General features: G+C 46.8%; 1 protein-coding gene across 1 annotated transcript; it reads right to left on the bottom strand.

The window, feature by feature from the left end:
• Positions 1-3,527: 3,527 nt before the first annotated feature.
• Positions 3,528-13,731, bottom strand: LOC147120165 (gamma-crystallin S-1-like). The gene is made up of 4 exons (XM_085984211.1): positions 13,637-13,731; positions 12,515-12,633; positions 9,109-9,386; positions 3,528-3,852 (listed from the first exon to the last, which is right to left on the bottom strand). The coding sequence occupies exons 1-4, from the start codon at positions 13,729-13,731 to the stop codon at positions 3,577-3,579; spliced, it is 768 nt and encodes a 255-aa protein (XP_085840337.1). The 3' UTR covers positions 3,528-3,576.
• Between the last annotated feature and the right edge of the window lie 1,673 nt (positions 13,732-15,404).

Raw genomic sequence — 15,404 nt, 5'->3', positions numbered from 1 at the left:
GATGAGGAGTTTGATTTGCTACAGACTTGTACAGGGGTGGAGCCAATCAACTGAATACCATCACTTTAAAGGCACTGAGAGTCCAGCAGCTGAAACAGAACTTTGAGCAATTTACAGCATAGTTACTGGACTGTAGGACATGAATTTGAGTCCAGTTCAACCTACTGAAGCAATCTGTGACCATTTGGACTAAACCAGAAGCCAAAGGATGGCTGTTGGAAAAAAAACATCAGATTGTTTGCAGTTGTGTGTGGTGATCTGAGGGTGGTTTAGAGCACATCGTTAGGGCAGAAGAATGAGAGCTCTGTCCTGCATTTGACCTTTGTTGTATTGGCATGAGTGCTTGATGTTTATGGAGATCATAACACTGAGACAATTCAACTCAATCAGTCAAAATACTATCTCATTTTAAACAGTTGAGAGACATTTATTATTGACCTGCATTGATTGAGAGGATTAAATACAGAATATCTTTTATGACCATTTGATCAGAAAATATCTGATAATTCACTGCATTATTTACAACAATTCATAAGAAACAAAAGAATAAGGAGCAGGAGTAGTCCATACAGCCCCTCCAGCCTGCTCCGCATTCAATAAGAACATGGCTGATCTTCAACCTCAGGTCCACATTCCCACCTGATCACAATATCCCTTGATTTGCTTAGAGTCCAAAAATCTATTGATCTCAGCCTTGAATATACTCAACGACTGAGCAGCCACAGTCCTCTGGGGTAGAAAATTCCAAAGATTCACAGCCCTCTGAGTGTAGAAATTGCTCCACATCTCAGTCCTAAATGGCTGACCCCCGATCCTGAGACTATGCCCCCTAGTTTTATACTCTCCAGTCAGGGGAAACAGCCTCTCAGCATCTACCCTCTTAAGCCCACTCAGAATGTTATATGTTTCAATGGGATCACCTCTCATTCTTCTTAAATCCAGAGAGTGGAGGCCCATTCTGCTCACTCTCTCATCATAGGACAACCCTCTCATTCCTGGAATCAATGTAGTGTAGCTTTGTTGCACCCTCTCTAAGGCAAGTATATCGTTCTTTATATACGGTGGCCAAAACTGTGCACAGTACTCCAGGTGTGGTCTCCCCAAAGGCCTGTACAATTGCAGCAAGACTCCCTTACACTTGTACTCCAAACCCCTTGCAATAACGGCGAACATACCATTTGCCTTCCTATTTGCTTGCTGTACTTGTTTGTTAACTTTTACTGTTTCTTGTAGAAGGACACCCAAATCCCTTTGAACACCAACATTTAATAGTTTCTCACCATTTAAAAATATTCTGTTCTTCTATTCTACCTACAAAAGTGAATAACCTCACATACTACATCCTTCAAAACAGTTGAGAGCCATTTATTATTGACTTGTATTATGACTGAGTAGATTAAAATACAGAATATCAATTATGTCCATTTGATCAAAAATATTTGTTAAATCACTATAATTTACAAACATTCACATAACTTTTTATAAACATTGATTAGTACTGGTACTAAAGAAACAAAGCATTTATATAGCACCTTTCACAACCTCAGGGCGTCTCAAGGCACTTCATAGCCATGAAGTACTTTTGAAGTGTAATCACTGTTGTAATATAGGAAATAGATATATAAACTAATAACAGGAACATATATTTTTTTCTAAGGCTGCATTCCAACAATGTTGATTGAGATATTTTCGTCATGTGATATGTTTCTCAGTGCGTTTTTCTAATGAATCACATTCTCTTGGAATATACTCTGTCTATGCCAGAGAAATTTATCTAAATCCCAAAATGCTTTCTGCATTAAATGGGCCTGAATTTTATTGCACATTTATTTGGCAAACTGAAATGCTAGAGATTTGACCACTCTTGAATCCTTTATGGGACAAGCAGTCCTCATTCTTAGTGAGTTACATTTTCAATCTCTCTTTCTTGAAGTCACTACATTAAATTGTCACTGTCATTGATTGAATGTGTGCGGCTGAATTCCTTCAGATGTTCTGCTGGACTCCAAGGAATCCAGTGAAAAGGTTGAGAAAAAGACTGGGTCCTGGATACACCAAGTTGAGGTCTTGGTGTTAGCTGTGGCTCATTTGCAGCAATCTCACCTCTGAGTCTGAAGGACATGTTTCAGGTAACACTCCAGAGTCCTGAGCACAAAATTTAGGCTGACTCCTCAGTGAAGTACCGAGGGGGTGCTGCACTGTCGGAGGTGCCGACTTCCAGATAAGTCATTAAACTGAGGTCCCATCTGCCCTCTGGTGGATCTAGAAAATCCCATGCCATTATTTTGCAGAAGCATTGGGGAGTGCCCTCTTGAAAGAAAGACTTGCATTTGTACAGTGCCATTCACGACCTCAGGACTTCCCAAAATCTTTATAAACAATCAAGTACTTTTGAAGTACATTCACTGTTGTAAAGTAGAAAATACAGCAGCTAATTTGTGCACAGCAAGCTCCCACAAGCAGAAAAGTGATAAAGACCCGAGAATCTGTTTTAGTGATGTGGATTGAGGGATAACTATTCACCAGGACACCAGCAATAACTCCCCCGCGCTTCTTCAGTTTTGTCCCATGGGATCATTTACATCCACCTGAGTGAGTAGGCGGGGCCTCGGTTTACCATCTCATCCCAAAGATGGTACCTCTAGCAATGCCGCACACCCTCAGTGCTGCAGTGGAATATCAGCCTAGATTTTTGTGCTCAAGTCTCTGGAGTGGGACTTAAACCCATAACCTCCTGTCTCAGAGGCGAGAGTGCTACCAACTGAGTCATGGCTGACACCGTCTTGGCCAATATTTATTCATCAGCCAAAATCACTAATAGAGATTATCTGCTCATTATCTCATTGATGCCTATGGGACGTTGTTGTGTGCAAATTGGCTGCCGTGTTCCCGACATTACAACAGTGTCTACACTGCAGAGGTGCTTAATTTGCTGCCAAGCGCTTTGGGGCATCCTGAGGTAAAGGTGCCACATCAATGCAAGAATTTTGTTCTCTAAGTTCTGTTGAGGTTTCCCGCTCAGTCTTTTAAGAGATGGAGTCACTGCCTGCCCCTTCTAAGGCTACTTGTACAAAGGCTTTGGGGCAGGGAATGTGACTCCTTATGTTGGGAGTTCCTGTTTCTCCAGCCCATGAAGGACCTGGTGTAAAACCGGAGGCTGTTCGGCCCAGAGAGAAGAAGCATTCCAATCTCACGAAAGGTGGAAGTAGTCCTCACTGGAGGAGGTCCAGGTTAGGAAAACTGCACCTGCAGGTCCCGGACAAGGCCTATTGGCCATACAAACTCCAGCAAGATCAGCACTGGATGACACCAGTGGGCACGTTCCCAGAAGTTCTGGTAGGATCATGGCGCACGCCTTTTATGCATCTCTAATTACTCACTTTAATAATATTCATATAGATGAGATCATTGTGGTAAGATATTCTGCATGAGACCACCAGGTAACATCACTGATTTGAACAATGTCTATGAGGATCCAAAAATAAGTGAATGAAACAAGGTGACAGTGTAATCGAGGGTATTTTATTGTGTTGACAAATGATTCAACAAATTAAGGTCATGTTTTACAATGGCAGACTAGAAATCTCTCATTCGCCGGAAAGATCCGATAGTTGAGTTGTAGCCGCCCCAGTCACTGAATCTCCTGTATTCACCGGGTCTCATGAAGTACTGGCGGCCTCTGTAGTTGGGATGTTCATAGAAGGTCCAGTAACCGTCCATCACATGGCTGGAGTGAATGTCACGGTAGCGGAAACGATCGTAGACAGATGGACAGTCATCCATATATTCCATCATCTGTCCTCGAAAGTCAGGCCTCTCGTAAATCCTCATTCTGTAGTTTCCACCTCGATACTGTAATATAAATAAGATCATATTAGGGATGAAACTGCAAATATAAGTTTGTTATATGTAGAGAATGAGATACCTGGTAAAGGAGGGAATATATCGGGGCCTAGATGATGTCATCAACAATGAGAACTAAGCTGAGATAATTTATTAGAATCGATTGAACAGGTTGATTACGTTTGAGGTTTGTCCCAGCAAGCAGTTCCTAAGTCATTTTATTCAGTAAATCAGTGAAGTCTCTGTAAGAGTACACGTGGGACTGATATTAGTTGCTGTACACAGACGGAGGTTTGTCAATAGCAGTAAAAATCTAAAAGTACTTCTTGTTCCTATTGTGAGGAGACGGTTTCTCTCTGTGGGGGCAGCGATCTCCTTTTGATGTATTAAACTATTACAGTATAAGACTAATGGGGCGAGTCCAAATATGTCTGTCAGCGAGTTTATCCAGTCATGTCTCAGTCTAGCTGTAGATGACCTTATTACTTGCTACACTGTCAATGCGGCAATCTGGATTTCAGTTTGAATATTTGATTAATAACGAATACATTTATCCCATTATATTCCCAGATATTTAGGAGCTTTGCTATAGGCTACGCATCAAGACGTCATATTAAACCTAGGTCCTGCTTTCAAGTTTGCACAAGTATAGACTTAAAAACCAATCGTATAACTTCACTGCAGGTACAAAATTACAAGAGTTGATCCTAACATTTGATGGAGGCAGAAAGCGGGTGGTCGTGATTGGTTAATCAGGCAGGATGTATCACGGGCAGCCAATCCGCAACCCGCTGTTAACAAGCACTCCCGAAAGTTAAAATCAGTCCCGTGAAAACAGCTGATGGGCCTTCTCAGGTGAAACGCACAAACTCAAATGCTTAGTGTGATGAAATATGCCATTCATCAGGCACTGTATTCCCTGTGTTTAGTTTAGTTTCAGTTTCATTTCCTTACCTGTATTGTATTGTGTGTAGGGCTCCGCCCATACCTGGCCCCTACATAAGCAAGCCCCAGCGTGTCTCACAGCAGTACAGCAGATCTCTGGATGAGAGACACTTCTCCAATGTGTATTACTTTCTGAGTTAATAAAAGCCTTGCTTTGCTCCGTTAACGTCGAGTCTCGGGTTCATTGAGGCACATCAATTTTATTAACTCAATTTTCAACGCAATGGACCAACTCTTGAAACCCGAACGTTTGGATTTGGACCTGCATGCTTCGGACGCATTGGCATGATTCGGACACTGGTTTAAGTGTATGGAATTCTTCCTGGACAATTCCGCAGCCATCACAGGCGCTACAGACGCTGAGAGTATGAAACTCGGAATCCTGCGGAATTGGGTAAGCCACCGGGTTTACCCCCTCATCCAAGACGTCGACACATACCCGGCCGCCTGTGACATCCTAAAGGCGCATTACCAGCAGCCTACGAACGAGGTGTACGCTAGGCATCTGCTCGCTACTCGCACACAGCGACCTGGGGAATCGCTGGATGAGTTCCTAGTCACCCTGAAAACACTTGGCAAAGACTGCAAGTGCCAAGATGTAAAAGCCGCAGTGTACACTGACGAGCTTGTTCATGATGCCTTTATCACAGGCCTCAGCTCCACTTACATCCGGCAGAGACTACTGGAAAAAACGGGATTGGACCTGAAACAGGCTGTGGACACAGCGCGATCCCTGGATGTGGCCCAGAGAAACTCGGACGCCTACTCTTCGGCCCGCGCCGCCCACGCCGCCACGTGTGCACCAAGGGCGCCGCCATCTTGGAAGGCATCTTCCCTGCCCGGCAGCCCGACACCGTCGGGGCCCCGCTCTCCCCCCAGAAGCCCTACGACAGCCGCGATGCATCGGGGCCCCAACTGCTACTTCTGCGGGCAGCCGAAGCACATCAGAAACCTGTGCCCGGCGAAAGGCACCACCTGCTTTAAGTGCGGTAAGAAGGGGCACTTCGGGAAGGTGTGCAGAGGGAACCCCGCTGGAAAACCCGCCACCGTTGCGTGTGCGCCGTGGGAGCGGCCATCTTGGACGCCATCTTGCCCGACCTCGTGGGGTCCGCCATCTTGTGAGCAGACAGCGTGGACGCCATCTTGTCTCGATCAGGGCCCTACAGTGGCATCGGTCACAGTGGACCAGACCAGACCGCACCCGCTATCCAAATCAATGGTGGACATTGAGGTAAACGGGTGCGGGGTTAAATGTTTAATTGACAGTGGAAGCACGGAGAGTTTTATCCACCCTGAACTAGCACAACAACTCTCTCTAACGGTGGTCCCTGCTCGGGGCACCATCTCTATGGCTGATAAAACCCAGACATCGACCATTATGGGTTACTGCGTGGTACAATTGTCCGTTAACGGAACTGTATACGATAATTTTAAATTACTAATCATGAAGAATCTATGTGCGAGCGTGATCTTGGGCCTGGATTTCCAGTGCCACCACCAAAGCATCACGCTCAATTACGGTGGGTCCCAGCCGCCCCTCACAGTATGCGGTCTGGCTACCCTGAAGGTAAAGCCGCCTTCGCTATTCGTGAACCTTACTCCCAACTGCCGGCCAATAGCGACCAAAAGCAGGAGATACAGCTGGGAGGACAGGCGGTTTATCGCGACCGAGGTAGACAGGCTCCTGAAGGAGCGCATTATCGAACGCAGCAACAGCCCGTGGCGCGCCCAAGTGGTGGTGGTGAGGGGTAGCAAGAAGAAGCGGATGGTGATAGATTATAGCCAGACGGTTAATCTATACACCCAGCTAGACGCCTACCCACTACCCCGCATATCCGAGATGGTGAACCAAATCGCCCAATACCGGGTGTTCTCCACCATCGACCTCAAGTCAGCATACCACCAGCTCCCTATCAGACCAGAGGACCGCCCATACACCACCTTCGAGGCGAACGGACGCCTCTACCAATTCCTCAGAGTCCCCTTTGGGGTGACGAATGGGGTCTCAGTCTTCCAGAGGGAGATGGACCGCATGGTCGATGACCACCACTTGCAGGCAACCTTCCCCTACCTCGACAACGTCACCATCTGCGGTCACAACCAGCAGGATCACGACTCGAACCTCGAGAGGTTCCTGAAAACCGCACAAAAACTCAACCTCACTTACAATGAGGACAAGTGCATTTTCAACACCACACGCCTCTGCATACTAGGCAGCGTGGTGGAGAATGGGGAAATCGGACCAGACCCCGACCGATTGCGCCCCCTACGGGAGCTCCCCCTGCCCAACACTCCCAAAGCCCTGAAAAGGTGCCTGGGGTTATTTTCTTATTATGCCCAATGGGTCCCCAACTACTCCGACAAAGCCCGCCCCCTCTTGAAAGCATCCTCTTTTCCGCTCTCTGCTGAGGCCCACGCCGCCTTCAAAAGCATTAAGCGGGATATTGAGCGGGCCACGCTACAGGCAGTGGACGAGAACACTCCCTTTCAAGTGGAAAGTGATGCGTCTGACTTTGCCTTGGCGGCCACCCTCAACCAGGCGGGGCGGCCCGTAGCTTTCTTCTTGAGGACCCTCCAAGGGCCCAAGATCAGACACTCCTCCGTGGAAAAGGAGGCCCAAGCTATCGTGGAGGCAGTGTGCCACTGGCGGCACTACCTAGCTGGCAAACGCTTCACCCTACTTACCGACCAGCGGTTGGTAGTGTTTATGTTCAATAATAAACAGAGGGGGAAGATTAAAAATGATAAGATTCTTAGGTGGCGGATTGAGCTCTCCACCTTCGAGTATGACATTATTTACCGGCCAGGGGCCCTTAACGAATCACCCGACGCCCTCTCACGAGGGCTGTGTGCCAGCGCCACCGGGGATCGGCTACAGACCCTCCACAACGACCTCTGCCACCCAGGGGTCACACGGCTGTTCCACTTCATAAAGTCCCGCAACTTACCCTACTCGATTGAGGAAGTTCAGTCTCTGACCAGGAACTGCCGCACTTGCGCTGAGTGCAAGCCTCGGTTCTACCGCCCAGATAGAGCCCACTTAATCAAAGCTACACGGCCCTTTGAGCGGCTCAGCTTAGATTTCAAGGGCCCCCTCCCGTCAGTCGACCGCAATGTTTACTTCCTGAACATTGTGGACGAATACTCCCATTTCCAATTTGCCTTCCCCTGCCCAGACATGACCAGCGCCACGGTTATTAAATGCCTCAACAGCCTGTTCTGCCTGTTCGGTATGCCGAGCTACATCCATACGGATAGGGGGGCATCCTTCATGAGTGAAGAGCTACGCCAGTACATGCTGTCCAGGGGGATCGCCACGAGCCGTACCACCAGCTACAACCCCCAGGGTAACGGCCAGGTGGAGCGAGAGAACGGGACAGTATGGAAAGCAGTCACTCTAGCTCTAAGGACCAAGGGCCTCCCTATCTCCCGCTGGCAGGAAGTCCTCCCAGATGTGCTCCATTCGATACAGTCGCTATTGTGTACTGCCACTAATGCCACGCCTCATGAACGAATGTTTGTCTTTCCCCGGAAATCCACCTCAGGCGTATCCATGCCGTCATGGCTCTCCACCCCAGGTCCGGTATTTGTACGAAGGCATGTGAGGGGCCACAAGATGGACCCCCTCGTGGAGTCAGTGCACCTACTCCACGCCAACCCCCAATACGCGTATGTCCGGCACGCCGACAGAAGGGAGGACACCATGTCCATAAAAGACGTCGCCCCAGCTGGTAATGACAACAACCACGACAACAACAGCAACAATGATCACAGCAATTCTTACCCACCCACTATCCTTTCACCACCCCCGGAAGAACATCGACCAACGGTGCCCCCACCAACTACCCCTTCAACAACCCTGGCGGCGCCCCCGGCAGAGACCCAGGAGGCCACCGGGGACACCCAGCTGACACCCGCAGCACCACAACAGCTACGTCAGTCACAGAGGACTATCAAACCCCCGAACAGACTAAATCTGTAGAAGGGGTGAATGTGATGAAATATGCCATTCATCAGGCACTGTATTCCCTGTGTTTAGTTTAGTTTCAGTTTCATTTCCTTACCTGTATTGTATTGTGTGTAGGGCTCCGCCCATACCTGGCCCCTACTTAAGCAAGCCCCAGCATGTCTCACAGCAGTATAGCAGATCTCTGGATGAGAGACACTTCTCCAATGTGTATTACTTTCTGAGTTAATAAAAGCCTTGCTTTGATCCATTAACGTCAAGTCTCAGATTCATTGAGGCACATCACTTAGCACAGTGGTCATTGTCTAGGTGTCAGTCTGGGTAGAAGATACAAACCAGCAAAAGTAACTTACGTATGGGTAGATGCGACATGATCTGATGTTGTTATTGAATCCCATCCAGCGCTGGTAGTCAGGATATTCTCCCCTGCTCAGAACATACTGGTATCCCATGTAATTGGGTCTCTCATACACCACCCACCAGTCACTCTCAACACGGATGGAGTTACAGCGGCTGAAGTAAGAGTGCAGGTCAGCACAGTCAGTACTGCACTCGTAGTGCCGACCCTGGAAGTTCCTGTCCTCGTAAAAGATGATCTGTGGAAAGATATAGGTTTGCAAATTAATAATTTCTCAGACTAGACGATAATTAATGATGAATTCTAATACAGTGTGTAATATCTGAGTTCTCCTTACCTTTCCCATTTTGTGCTCACAGTTAGTTCAGTAACTGACTGAATGTTTCACTGCTTCACACAGCTTGGTATTTATATGCTGGACAGAAAGGCCTCTCTGGGCTGTACTTTTGTTATTCTAATGAATGCAATGGTTTGAAATCAGCACAAGAGCAACAAAACACATGACACATACAATGATTGCAAAAAACACGTAAAAGGCACCTATGTATCATTGATCAAATTTTGCCTTCAAGTTATTTTAATTGTTGGGCGAGAAAATGCAACCGTACGTTAGAGGCCATTGTGCTCCCTACGCCCTGCTTCTACTGCAGTTATGGAACAGTTCTCATTCCAAATTAATTTAGGTATGTTTCCAATAGTTCAGTGTAATGACCTAGGTCCACACCCAAACTGGTCAAAATATACATATCCAGAACAAGTTGCTTTAATTACAGTGTTGTACATAATCGGCTTTATCTTGACAAGTATCTATTTGCTGACAATACTACTGCAATGCTGAGGGTGGTGTTTGTTACATCTGATTACAGTCCATACGATTTTGTACTTTAATCGGGATCTTTTTGTTGCATTCTAACTCTCATTTTGTTCTAAATTTCAGGTTAGCTGAAGGTATATTATAACGGGAAAGAGAGCAATAGTAAGGCAGATCTTGGTGGGATCAAGTCATTTTTAGTATGTGCATAATGGAGGAGGGGAGCTGGATCCTTTATCATAGAATCATAGAAATGTACAGCATAGAAGGAGGCCATTCGGCCCATCTTGTCCGTGCTGGCCGACAAAGAGCTATCCTCCCTAATCCCACTTTCCAGCACTTGGTCCGTAGCCTTGTAGGTTATGGCACTTCAAGTGCACATCTAAGTACGTTTTAATTGTGATGAGGGTCTCTGCCTCTACCACCCTTTCAGGCAGTGAGTTTCATACCCCCACCACCCTCTGGGTGAAAACATTTCTCCTCAAATCCCCTCTCAACCTCTGACCAATTACTTTAAATCTATGCCCTCTGGTTAATGACACTTCTGCTAAGCGAAAGAGGGCCTTCCTACCCACACTATCTAGGCCCCTCATAATTTTATACACCTCAATTAGGTCTCCCCTCAGTCTCCTCTGTTCCAAAGTAAACAACCCCAGCCTATCAAATCATCCCTCATAGCTAAAATTCCCCAGCCCAGGCAGCATCCTCATAAATCTCCTTTGTACCGGCTCGAGTGCAATCACATGCTTCCTGTAATGTGGTGACCAGAACTGCACACCGTATTCTAGCTGCGGCCTGGGTAGTGCATGGACTATGTACAGCAGGCACCTCAAAGCACTGGAGAGGTTCCAACAACGCTGCTTCTGCAAGATCCTGCAAATCCATTGGCAGGATAGGTGCACCAACGTTGGTGTTCTTGCTCAAGCCAACATCCCCAGCATCGAAGCTTTGACCACGCTCGATCAGCTCCGATGGGTGGATCACATTGTCCACATGCCCGATACGAGACTCCCAAAACAAGCGCTCTACTCGGAGCTTTGACTCGGCAAGAGAGCCCCAGGTGGACAGAGGAAACACTTCAAGGACACCCACAAAGCCTCCTTGAAATAGTGTAACATCCCCACCGACACCTGGGAATCCCTGGCCCAAGACCACACAAAGTGAAGGAGAAGCATTCAGGAAGGTGCCAAACACCTTGAGTCTCTTCGCTGGGAGCAAGTGGGAGCGAAGCGCAGGCAGCGCAAGGAGAGCACGTCAACCTAAGCACCCCACCCACCCGCCCCTTCAACCACCGTCTGCCCCACCTGTAACAGAGACTGTTGGTCCTGCATTGGACTCATCAGTCACTGTGAACTCATTTTTAATGTGGAAGCAAGTCATCCTCGGTTCCGAGGGACTGCCTAAGAAGACGAAGAACTAGTGTTTTGTACAGTTCAGGCATAACCTCCCTGCTCTTATATTCTATGCTTTGGCTAATAAAGGTAAGTATCACATATGCCTTCTTAACCACCTTATCTACCTGTCCTGGTACCTTCAGGGATCTGTGGACATGCACTCCAAGGTCCCTCTGATCTTCTGCACTTCTCAATGTCCTACCATTTATAGATTATTCCCTTGACTTGTTAGCCCTCCCCAAATTCATTACCTCACACTTCTCCAGATTGAATTGCATTTGCCACTGTTCTGCCCACCTGCCCTGTCCATTGATATCTTCTTGCAGTCTGCAACTTTCTCCTTCATTATCAACCACACGGCCAATTTTTGTATCGTCTGCAAACTTCTTAATCATACTTGCTACATTCAAGCCCAAATCATTGATATACACCACAAAAGCAAATGACCCAGTACTGAGCCCTGTGGGACATCACTAGAAAAGGCCTTCCAGTCACAAAAACACCCTTCAACCATTACCCTTTTTTCCTGACTCTGAACCAATTTTGGATCAAACTTGCCACTTTGCCTTGGATCCCGTGGGCTTTTACTTTCGTGACAAGTCTGCCATGTGGGACCTTATCAAAAGCCTTGCTAAAATCCATATAGACTACATCAAACGCACTACCTTCATCGAACCTCCTTGTTAGCTCCTCAAAAAATTCAATCAAGTTAGTCAGACACGACCTTCCCTTAACAAATTCATACTGACTGTCCCTCATTAATCCATGTCTTTCTAAATGAACTCTTTAGAGAGTTCTGAAAAAAATCGGTGAAGGAGAGAAGGAGCTCTGGGTCGACCCTATTCAAGGGATACAAATCAACTGAAATCTAATATATTTTTGACACAATCACAAATTTTGTAAAAAGAGGTGCCATCCTTAAGCTCAGAAAGGGGAAGGTGAACATAGAATCATAGAATCTCAGTGCAGAAAGTGGCCATTCATCCCATCGTGGTCTTTGAAAGAGCTATCCAATTAGGCTCACTCACCCGCTTTTTCCACATAGCCCTGCAAATGTTTCCTTTTCAAGTGTATGTCCTATTCCGTTTTGAAAGTTACTATTGGATCTGCTTCCACTGCCCTTTCAGGCAATGCATTCCAGAACATAACAAAGTATAGTTCAGATATAACCGCTTTATACAGATAGTGCAACCCACCAAAACACTGAAGGTTTATTAATTCAGCTTCCTCAAAAGCCGAGAGTTGATAATTCGTCCCAGAGTTGGTCAGCTTCATGTAGTTATCAGCTACATCTGCGCCTGCGATTCCTAGGATGCTGCAACATAAGTATATGCAGTTGTGGAGAATTTCCCAGTGTAACTCAATGTGTTATTTTTAGGCAATGACAGTATTTGTGTGCTTATGAGTCACACATATAGGTATTTGGTACTGGATTGGGAAGGGGAGCAATAGAGCAGAGATCAGGGATTGTTACTTCAATGGGACAAGAAATCAAGAAACAACTGTTCTGACAAAACAAATTCTGTTTGTGCATTTTGGGGAAAAGGTAGAAACAGGTTGTATGAGGTTTGGAAATAACAATATTACAGGCACTGGTAGGAAGATTTTAAAAGATGAGTTCAGTAATAGAGAAATTATGGCTTCATTTTTGGTAGTCGGGTAGTGGTCCAGAGAGGGATAGGAGACGTTATCAGATAGCTCGGCATTCAGCCGCTGACAGATAGCGGAGGAGTGCTCCACCAGGTCTAATGCGCTCAGAAGCCGACAACACCATCTACCATGTGTCAGCGGGGGACCTCCGGGCTGTGCGATTTTCCATCACTTCACACGAGGCACGGGATTAAAATAGCCCAGGGCTCATTTCTGGGGCACGGGTGAGTTTCACAAAATCGTGTCTGTCAGGGTTGGAGCTGAGGCCGCGGAGTGCTACAAGTTCAGAGGAAAGTAGATTAGTGGGGGCAAAGGGAGTCCAGAAAATGAGGCAGCTGACGTCATGGTGGTATTTCTCGATGCCGGGATCAAGAGAAGAGCAGAGGTCAGAGGGAGGAGCTGAGAAGCATCGGGACTTTGTGGGTGCAACTTTAAGTTTTATAGTGCTGCAAATAGGCGATATCAGATCGACCGCCCATTATATATCTCTTCTCACGCAGACATTCCTTTCCATTGTAGTCACTGTCAAGTTAATTCAGGCGGGCTGGTACAATGGGCAGCCTACCCGCTATTACCTGTCTAACGCCCCCGGGTAAATTTAGAGGTTCAGTAAGTGTGATTTGTGTTCTATTCCATGTGTTATATAACCCGAGACTTATTTACATTACACGCCACTGCCATTCTCCAACACGCCCAGATCCTTTCTTATGTCATATTCTGTGCACTCGTTCCAGAGTTTATTATTCTTCCCTAGTCTTACCATATTGCACCTGATCAATTTGCTTTTGATGGTTTGTAACCCCTACTTTGGTTTCAGTAGAAAATTCAGGCAGTTTTGTCTCTATCCCCACTTCCAAATCATTGATATACAATGTGAATAGCAAAGGTCACAGCTCTGACCCCTGGCAGGTCGTCAATCATTTCCCATCACTCGGACACAGTTCCGTGCACAACCACTCTCTGTCTCATTTAATGCAGTCTGTTGCCAAATAACTTCAACAACTGCCCACCGACCTAGTATGTGGCACTGTATTAAAGCCTAGATAAACAATATCCACAGCTTCTTCTATAACCCCAATACCTCCATAAAGAATTCAACAGGCTTCCCTCCATAAAGTCGTGCTAATTTGTCTTGATGACTTTATACACTCCCTCCCTCATACACGCTCAGCTCATGAATGAGTACTCTTCCATGCTAAACACCACTTGGAAGGAGCACTGAGATCAGCAAGGGCATAGAATGTACTCTGAGTGGAGGACATCAATGTTCATCACCAAGCGTGGATCAGTAGCTCCACTACTGACGAAATTGGCCGAGTCCTGAAGAACATAATTGCCAGTTTGGGCCAGTGACAGGTGGGGAGAGAACCAACACGAGTTAAAAACCTACTTGACCTCGTCCTCACCAATCTTCCTGTCGCAGATGCATCTGTCCATGACATTATTGGTAGCAGTGACCAATGCACAGACATTGTGGAGACGAAGTCCCATCTTCACACTGAGTACACCCTCCATTGTGTTTGTGGCACTACCACCGTGTATGATGATGGATTCAGAACAGATCTAGCAGCTCAAAATTGGGCATCCATGAGGCACTGTGTGACATCAGCAGCAGCAGATTTGTATTCCACCACCATCTGTAACCTCATGGCCCAGCATATCCCTCATTCCACCATTACCATCAAACCAGGGGACCAACCCTGGTTCAATAAGGAGTGTAGAAGAGCATGCCAGGAGCAGCACCAGGCATACCTAAAAGTGAGATGACATCCTGGGGAAGCTGCAACACAGGACTACATGCATGCTAAGAAGCAAAGCAGCATGCTATAGGCAGGTCTAAGTGATCACACAATTAATAGATTAGATCAAAGCTCTGCAGTCCTGCCACATTCAGACGTGAATGGTGTTGGACGATTAAACAACTAACGGGAGGAGGAGGCTCCATGAATATCCCCATCCTCAATGATGGTGGAGCCCAGCACCTGAGTGCAAAAGACAAGGCTGATGCATTTGCAACCATCTTCAGCCAGAAGTGCTGAGTGGATCATTCATATCTGCCAACCCCTGAGGTCCCCACCATCACAGAAGCCAGTCTACAGCCAATTCAATGCACTCCACATGATATCAAGATACATCTGAGCGCACTAGGCATAGCAAAGGCTATGGCCCCGACAACATCCCGGCTATCGTGCTGAAGACTTGTGCTCCAGAACTAGCCGTGCCTCTAACCAAGCTGTTCCAGTACAGGTACAACACTTGTAAGGAATTAGCCACACACACGCTAGCGGGGCTGGGATTATTTGTCTCTGGCCAGTCAGAAGCCTCTGAGCTGCTCCAGGGACCCCCTTGCGGTTTTGAAGCTCTCCCCTATTCCTGAGTTCTGACCCCTGGACTTATTTGGTGGTGATGTAGACAGAAAACAAGGTGACTCGTGGT

This window comes from Somniosus microcephalus, chromosome 4 (assembly GCF_052327205.1).
Source record: "Somniosus microcephalus isolate GS21.2 chromosome 4, FLI_Smic_1.0, whole genome shotgun sequence".
Taxonomy (NCBI): Eukaryota; Metazoa; Chordata; class Chondrichthyes; order Squaliformes; family Somniosidae; genus Somniosus; species Somniosus microcephalus.
The sequence above is the reverse complement of the archived record's forward strand: the minus strand, read 5'-3'. Positions and strand labels throughout refer to the sequence as shown.

Bases quoted from the DNA above. Each gene is read 5' to 3' on its own strand.
- LOC147120165 (XM_085984211.1), bottom strand. From the start codon at position 13,731: ATGGTAAGACTAGGGAAGAATAATAAACTCTGGAACGAGTGCACAGAA. The intron at 9,387-12,514 runs GTGGGTTGCACT...GTCTAGTCTGAG, and splicing joins AATAAACCTTCAGTGTTTTG to AAATTATTAATTTGCAAACC. The intron at 3,853-9,108 runs GTAAGTTACTTT...TTTATATTACAG, and splicing joins CATGTCGCATCTACCCATAC to TATCGAGGTGGAAACTACAG.